This window comes from Spea bombifrons, chromosome 10 (genome assembly GCF_027358695.1).
Source record: "Spea bombifrons isolate aSpeBom1 chromosome 10, aSpeBom1.2.pri, whole genome shotgun sequence".
Classification (NCBI taxonomy): domain Eukaryota; kingdom Metazoa; phylum Chordata; class Amphibia; order Anura; family Pelobatidae; genus Spea; species Spea bombifrons.
The window spans coordinates 9559537-9568532 of record NC_071096.1 but is presented as its reverse complement, the minus strand read 5'-3'; the positions used below and the strand labels follow the sequence as shown (position 1 = coordinate 9568532).

At 38.5% G+C, this 8996-nt stretch overlaps 1 protein-coding gene across 1 annotated transcript; it reads right to left on the bottom strand.

The window, feature by feature from the left end:
* Positions 1–6826: 6826 nt before the first annotated feature.
* LOC128467599 (acrosin-like) lies at positions 6827–8765 on the bottom strand. The gene is made up of 4 exons (XM_053449272.1): positions 8687–8765; positions 8162–8360; positions 7504–7798; positions 6827–7164 (listed from the first exon to the last, which is right to left on the bottom strand). The coding sequence occupies exons 1-4, from the start codon at positions 8754–8756 to the stop codon at positions 6985–6987; spliced, it is 744 nt and encodes a 247-aa protein (XP_053305247.1). The 5' UTR covers positions 8757–8765; the 3' UTR covers positions 6827–6984.
* Positions 8766–8996: the final 231 nt, after the last annotated feature.

The following is an 8996-nucleotide window of genomic DNA, read 5'->3' as shown; positions in this document are numbered from 1 at the left end:
ATAGATTTACTTTAGGAATTTGAATCTTTGAACACCTCTTTATAGGTTTAAGTACATCGAGGTGGTGACATATATTCTTAAAAAAAATATATAGGTCTAATCTAAGCCAAATTTAGAATCAAATTACTGTACAAATGACTTTAATAATTGCATTAATGTTTGGCTAATGTATCTGAGTCAAATCCTTGTTTTCAATCAATTATCTACGGGAACATTTTTGTACAGGTTGATAGATTTCTGACAGTTCCAGACTGCAATGAGTCACCGTGAAAATTACTTCTCAAGAACTCAACATTGTATTAAAAAGAAGATTTACCAGTTTATCTGCAACGCGTTCCTAACAAAATAGCATATAAAGAACGTGCATGGAAGTGAAGTGAATTTGATAAGCTTGCAAAGCTGGCATGTCATTTATTTGCAGGAGAAATGTCAGCTGTTAGCACATGTTTTGGTAGAATTGCTTTAGTAATGTAAAGGGGTTTATTCAGTAAAGGTGGGGTGCGCAGGAGAGTTAGTAGGAGAGTTGCCGTCTCTTCTCATTGACTTCAGCTCCTATAAGCTCCTGTTCCATGAATCGGATAGATGGTCACTTGTAGCTCATACTTCAGTCGGTGAGATTCCTGATGAAACTATCCGTAATAAAGGGCCAGCTCAGCCAGGAAAAGCCGTTTATAATGTATAGTGAATTAACTCTATTTTTCCAAGCACATAGGGACCACAATTACCAGAGGTTGCTCTTTAAAGGGGAGAGTTGCAATTGGTGGATGTCCTAAACTAGTGAAATAAGGAAGCATGGGTGAAGAACAGTCCCAGGGGAAAAGAATTGGACTAAGGGGACCCCTTCACTGAGGGGATGTCAGGCAGCTCTCCCCTTTCTGTTTTGATAGCTGTCAATCAAAGGACATGATTGACTGCATGGTGGAGTGAATGGCTAGGGACAGTGTTAGAAGTAGAAGGGTCATCCCTAGGGAAATACACTACAACTTTTGGTCCTGGGACAGCATTCTCTCCCTCCCTCTCCTTTTTTGTTGTTCCGGTTGGTTATTGGGCTGGCCTGTTCCAAGGGTTAAGCACCTAGAGTTGTAGTTAGTAGTGAAGCGTAGTGTAGGTGAGAAGCTTCTTGGGCTTGTGCCCTTGTGAATCTGGTGGTAATGAGGGCTTGCTGTGCATAGGACGGCGGAGGATGCAACAGGGATACGGTTTTACGCCTATGCCCCTCAGGTCGTTATAACGAACGTTCAAATAAGTAAAACATTGGAGGTGTTTGTTTGTGAACAATTATGTTGGCCAACAAGGTGTCGGCTTAAAAAGTATTGTCACATGATTGCCACAAGTTTATCATGTGTTTATCAAGTGTTAATGGAATTAAAATAAAATAAAAACAAAAATTTACATTTCTGTTTGTGTCATAATGTGGAAGGCACTGCACTGTGGTGAAAATGATCCATAGTTGGCTTTAGTAAAAGAACAATTTGATATATCCTTGTTTCAAGTGTTATTTATTGGCGCTACCTCAGTCATGGGTAAGGGTTGTGTAAAGTAAATGTATTTATTGATTATATATGGTTCTTGTTTATGAAAAGATGTCCCCATTTTCATTTGACTGTCCGTCATTGACGCTTCTGGACCCATTTTCTGTTTGTCATCGAAAATATCCCCTGAAGCCTTCTTAGGTCTCAAAGCTAAATTATAGAGATTTACCAAAGGCAGTGACAATATACAAATTGCCACAAACTGTGTTATTGAGTAAAAAACCATAAAAATAAGAGTATTGTATAATTATTAATTATAATTATTGATGTTATGGGTAATATACATTGATTTCATTATTATTGCCACATTTCTTTTTAATGTCATCAAGTATATTGTATACTTCTTGTCACTTTGCTAGTAGCATCTTGGAATCATACAAACAATGTCCCCGATTTAATATTAGAAATAGTAATGGCAGGCTTTCCACTTGTACCATTTTAGGAGATATCAAGGATAACATACTTTCTCTTCTCAATCAGCTCTAACAACCTCTTTGCTGTTTAGCCAGACACTTCAGTCAAATACTAATTACTAGCGGTAACAGCTGGGTCTTATATTACAATGGCTCCCGTTTCAGCTTCCTATTTATCTCTCCAACCCAATCATCAGGAACAGAACAGTACGGTCCTAACCACATGCTCTGCTGGTGATGATACTATATATATATAAATAAATAAATATATAAATAAATAAAAACATATGACCTCATGTTGCTGACATAATATATTTGGGAGGTTACCGTGGAAAATGCACATGAAATACTATATGTGAAAAATGAGAGTGATCTGTTTCATTTAACAAAATAGTGTTTTGACTGGTTTGTGACAGCACTAGTTATCAGCAAGTACTGTTCATTACGGTAAGAGCTGTGTATTTAGCAATGGGCGCTAATGATGTTAACCTTTCTAGCAGTGACCATCTGTGTGGAAGCATGAAAACGGATATTACTCTACTGGTCACAGGGAAGACAGAGTCTTCTAATGCTTGTGATACCTTTTAGAGGGCAGCTTTATTCATAGAATACCACTCAATGGCACGTTAGTCTGCGGAAGTGACCGTCATGTTCTTGAAACCCTCTACATTGGGATGCTACATCTTACTTTGTGATTTTTTTGGTCTAATAAAAGATTTCACATAACTCTAATGACTTAATTTAGAATCAAAAAGAAACCTGGAGAGTTTGGAACGTCCTTCTTCTACCTAAAGCTGAATGAAATGACACTTTCTGGAAATCATTGGAAAGACGCACTTTCGATAAACAGATGCACCACGTTAGGAGAATTACTTTGTTCTTGGCTGCTCTCCAATGGGTTTACATGTAGGCATCACTGGGAGTAAACTTTACTAGGCAATTCAAACTTTCAAAGACTCAAAATAAAGGCTACTAGAGGGATACCAACCAGACCCCACTGACAAGGCCCATGAAGGCAAAAACATATGGCTGGGGTTGTTGGTTCCCTCATGCAGGAAATATTTGCCTCTCATTTCGATTCTGGACTGCCCACGTGGGGGGGGGGGAGATGAGACTGGTATGTCCATGAACTATTTTCCTCTATTTGGCACAACTGAGCTAAACTTGAGATGCTCCTGACCGAGAACGCACCTTAGGACAGGCTAGTAGGTGGCTGTCCATTCTTGGTTGAGTTCTTCTCAAACTAATTTGTAATAATATGACTCACATCAACAGGAATTTCTGCAAACACCATACACTATCCTACAGTGGCACCTCTTTATGTGGGTAAGTAGCTCTTTATGTGGGTAAGTAGCTCTTTATGTGGAAAAGTAGCTCTTTATGTGGGTAAGTATATGATATCCAGTATCAAGAAGCCATGTGATTTGATACATTTACTTCACCAATTCTTACTTTACAAGCCATTCTGTAGTATTTGTTTTTATTCTGTGCTGTGCATCATCCCTAATACCTACACACACCCTTGGGGTTGTTCAACCATTTATGATGTTGGATGAGAGACACCCCATGTCAATCAAAATTATTAACTTTTTTCTGTTTATAGCTCCCAACTCTAATTTCTTACATTCGCCTCCCACTTGTTATGTCACCGTTTCCTTATATTTAATGATTCGGCTGAATATAACCTGAAAGATTTTGATCGTACCATTTATGAGTTAAAGAACATTGAGTGTTCCAGACTGCATTTATCATTTGTATTTTGCTTACTAAATATAGTAACTCGTTTAAAGTCATGGCACTGCTAAATTTCCCAAGATTAGCAAAACCGTTAATGCGGCATCCCAATTAATCCCTCAGCGCTGGGAAGTCGGCACAAAATAGCAAAGAGATTAAAGTTTTCAACATGTCGTAATCTTTGATATTTGATTCTTTACTGGAGTGCATTTTCCTTGTTGTTTTAGAAAACGAAACAAAGGTTCAGGAGCCACATCAACTATTTTTTCTCCTTCTCCGCAGCTCTGAACAATTCGGCAAATAGTAGTAGAAATAACAGCGTGCTAGAATATTGTCCAGGAGTCATGGTTGATGAAGGTTAACGGGCTATATTCATTTATGTGTCTGCAAAGACATACTGGGAGTGGAAGTAGAGATAACTGTGATATATTTATATCGTACTTTGTTTATTTCCCAATGGGACACACAAATTTTACACGTCAACAAAAATCAAAGGGGATCTTAATGTAACGTAAGGTTAAACTTATAAAACAAAGAACACAAGAGAGTTATTTAACCCAAGAAATGTTAGTTACAGAAACAAAAAACGGAGGCAAAAATGTTGTTTATTCAAGAGTTCTAATAAAGAATGCTGGGATTCCCTTGCAAATTGTATGCAGGGCCCTCTTCTCCTTCACACCAGTTTGTTATTGTATGTGTTTATAAATTGTTCTAATGAATGTAACAACGCTGCGGAAACTGCCGGCGCTTTATAAATAAATGTAATGTTTGTGTGTGTCTGTATATGTATATATATTTCAAACTTTGAAACCTCACCTGCGGTGTTTGCGAGAACATGCACGGACAGCCAAGGACGGATCCAGCGATCCTTGCGTCCAAGACAAGCGGCTCTTCGGAAAGACTGTTCTGGGGGGTTTCCCAGTCCCTGCTGAGCTGCGAGTTAATCAGCTAGAGGAGTGATAACTACTTGGCTCGGTGAAGTGTTACTGTATCATTTAACACCACATTGATTGATTGATTGCTGTAATATTGATTGATTGCATAACTCTTACACACATATATACATAATACATACATATAAGTTTGCACACATAAATATTTTCTATCTGCTGTAGTAAGAGTTCTATATTAAAGTTTTGCGGGATCATATTGCTGTGTGTTGTGCTGTCATTCCGTATCGGTAGGGAATTCCAGAGAACACTTGCAGCGTGCGTAACATCCTGGCGGTGGGAAGAAGTCATAAAGGTTGAAGAGCATTTGAAGATAATGGTGGAGATAAACAGGGGTGCGGTGTTCTGAACGGCTCTACAGGAAAGGGGCAGGAGTTTGAATTTTATTTTGGAGAGTATGGGAAGACAATGGAAGGACTGGCACAATGGGACAGCAGATAAAAGGCAATAAGAAAAGAAAAATAAAGCAAACTAACTGAATCCCTCCATAAATACCCCTCCATGGGTGAGACATTGTCACACCTCACATGTTCTAATGGTGGCATTGTACTTGGTTCCATAGGAAGTTTAGTAGACCTTTATTCTGGTTTTCTGAATATAGTGTATGTAGTGCTAATGTTTGCACAGCATTAGTATCAGAATATCAGAAAGAGGGGAAATCCGAAATGATTGAATCATCACAATAGCGTCAGGCAAAAATGATGAATATTATGACAAATGTCATTTTTACTGTACAGGCCGGGGCGCCTAGGGTTAGCGGTGGCTGAATGGTGGATATTTTGTGCCTTACAACATAAATGTGCATAACCAAAACATTGTAAATATATATATATATTGACTTGTAACACAGAGCTTTGAGAGATTTATTGAAACCAAGTCCCAGGAGTGCCGGTAACTATTTTTGGAATATATATATATATATATGTAGCCCATTATTTTAATTGGTTTTTTTCCCTTTTATAATATGTAAATGCTATTTACAATATTTGGACTTCTGAGGACACTATACTTCACTTTGTGTGGGTGTGGCTCTAGCCTCTGACAACTATCCAGGAGGAGGTGTGGCAGAACCTGACAGGGAAGAAGAGATGCCATTTTAGGATGAGTTAAGGCCTATTCCCCATCCAGCAAGACCAAGTGACTAACTAGCAAGTGCAGGACTAAATCCTGATCTGTTTTGCCAAGAGGTTGTTTGATACAAACCAGAGCTGCAGCTTAAGGTCTTCCAGCAAATTCATCTCTACAGAGAATCTGCTCTCAAGCCTTCCTGCAGTTAGCAAGGACTGTATCCAGGCTTCATCTGAGGACATCAGACCAGGGAAGTAACATCCTCATTACACAAAGGATATCCTGATTAGACCAGGTGAGCTGAACTTTGTCACCTGTAAATCCTGGTCTGGATTTTAAAAAATGTTGGAGCACCAGCCCACCCTGCTCTTCTGGATCCTCCACCCCAGGGACCCATTACACAATTTATAAGTCACATTCCTAGATTTTAGTTGTTTATTGTGCTTCTCTTTCCCTGGGGCTTTAATTTTACATGTAAGGGCAAACAAAATGAGCCAAAGTAGGGCGTATATACCGCCCATCCACTACTGTACAGGCCTTTCTGTCACTTTATATATATATATATATATATATATATATATATATATATATATATATATATATATCTATATATACTGTATCCCTCTATATATCTGTATATAAATGTGTATATATATATATATATATATATATATCTATATGCTGTATATATACGTATATGTTAACTTAATACTTCTTGGATGTGACTATGTTGGCCACTTATGACAGTGGGAGTTTAAATATAAAACAATAGGCCATGACTTAGTACAGATTTACACTATCATTCAAAAGTTTGGGGTCACATAGAAATGAGTATTGTAGCTGCAAACGCAATAACTTCATAGGCATAAAGAGACCCTTTATCACTCTCATCACTCCAGTATTAAAATAGCACAATGTGTTTGCTAATCTAAGTTTAACAGGCTCATTAATCATTAGAAAACCCACTTGTAATTATATTACAGATAGAAATGTCATTGTTTTCTGTGAAAATAGCTCAGTGACCCAAACACTAGCCAGTCCTACACAATACACCTACAAGGAAAGGGACTATATCCACAGCATTCCGTGTTAATCACAAGTACACGTCTTATTGATGCTTTTCTATTTATTGGTTCACTAATCTACAGAATCAAGCCTAAATATTGCTGACATGTTCTTATTCTCTCCCGTAAGGAGATGGCCCAGATGCGATGGATTCTTTGATTTCTGGAGCACCCTAGAATCAATGGGTCTTCATGCCAGCTTTGCCAAGTCTTTTGGCTAATTTTAACCAGGTTTCTTCTCCTGGGTGAGATGTTGAAAGATCCACTCGAGGTAGAACTGGGTCGAGGTGTAAACTCCAGGTTTTTGCTTCCGGGCACAGCCGTGACCCCAGCTGGTGATGCCGACCACCATGTAAAACTTGGCTTTGTGTCCTTTGCACATCAGAGGCCCTCCACTGTCACCCTGCGTGATTCAAAGAAAAGAAAAGCTCCGTTATACCAGGTCGGGCGGTTGCAGCGTTCCAGCGGAATCAGATTCACAGGAGCCTCCTGGAGGATGTGCGATGATTTAGAGGCTGAAGAAGAAAAGACTTAAGTGCATTGCTGGACTCAGAAATCAAACCTAAAAATGAGCTCCCTGCCTTGTCCCACTCCATGTGTCTCCTACCACTCTTACAATGAGGCCACCAAGCCCCAAAGTCCAGAAAGCCACTACAAGCACCCAATCCCTGGCAAGGGACCACAGGAGAAGATAAGCACATAACTCTGAGATAAGCAGGAAGAATATACATACAGTATGTACAAAAAAACTGTAGTTAAAGCTGTGCTTACATCTGTGTTTGAGGACACCCCAGCCTGCGATGAAGCAGTCATCCATTTTACTCAGAATCGCTTCTTTGGCAGGGAGACACGCTGGCTGAATGTAATCATTATATTTGATCTGCTTATTCAACTTGAGCAGGGCGATGTCATTGCGTTCTTTTTTAGGATCGTAGTTCTCATGCCGAATCTTTTGTTTTATAGTCCGGATCTGAGCCTTTTTCCCCATCTGTGTTAGTTGGTTCATCCCAAACACAACTCTCCAGGAGAAATAGTCACTGAATAAACCAAAATACAGTGTATTAGTTATCTTACTTTCTCAGGCATTAATAAATACCATATTAACCAGAACACATGCTGTGTTTGTTGTTTTTTGTTAAATCATAAAGGAACGAGCCCCCATTAACTCAATTATTTTGTGTCATTGAGTTTCCCCAAAATAGTTGTGTTCTATGCAGATATTTCGGAAATAAGCACACTCGTGGTTTCTCCTAAAGAACAGATGACTATGGTTCAGGGGATTTTTGTAAAATATCTGTATTAAAAGGTTATAGTTAGTTGTAATGCAATACGCACTGGCCCCTGTCTCCTAAACGGTGGTAACTCTGCATTTCCTGCCATAAAACAATTAAATTACTTACTTGCCGAGATCCTTAAAGCAATGGGCAGCTGTCAGAACCCACAAAGCATTCAGGACGACACCGCCACATAGATGGAAATATCTGCCGTTGCTTTTCCTCTGGATGCTCACTGTCCAGGGCCATTCACCGGGCTCCACATCCTTTCCCCCAACCACGCGGGAGCCACGGAAATCCTTCACTAGGGGTCTGTCTCCACAGACTGAAATAGAAATAAAAAGACATTGGAGAAACAGGAGGTCTTGGTTTAAATTAAAATAACACAAAAAAAGATGTTTAAGTCACTACATTATATTTTTTCACAGAATAAAGTAAAACTGAATTGTATTGGAATATAAATAATCCAGGATACACATTTTATTAAATTAGCTTTTAAAACTATTTGACAGTTATAGAAATTGACCTTTTTTAAAGTGGTAAGGGTGGGGGAGTTAAATAGTTACATTAATAGAATAAGCTGTAAAACTTCAAATATCCATCAATTAAATTATTGGTAACAATCTTTTCTGTATTAACAGCTAAACTCACCTCCATATTCAGAGCTTTCAGAAGCACTGAAAACAATCCAAATAATAAATCCAATCAGAAATAGCTTCATCCTCCTCTCTCCTTCACATTAGAAAGCTATCTGCCTGTGCAACGGGATGTGCAGCAGATGTTTACAGTAGGTTATGACATCATGAAAGCAGAATGAATTGAGGTCACAAAATAGTGAAACTGCAGCCACTGGCAAACCTTAAGAATCAATGCAAGAAAAAAAAAAGATAAATTAAATCAAATACAAGTACAAATCTGCATAATATTAATAATATAAAACTAAATGCACTCCTTCTAGCAT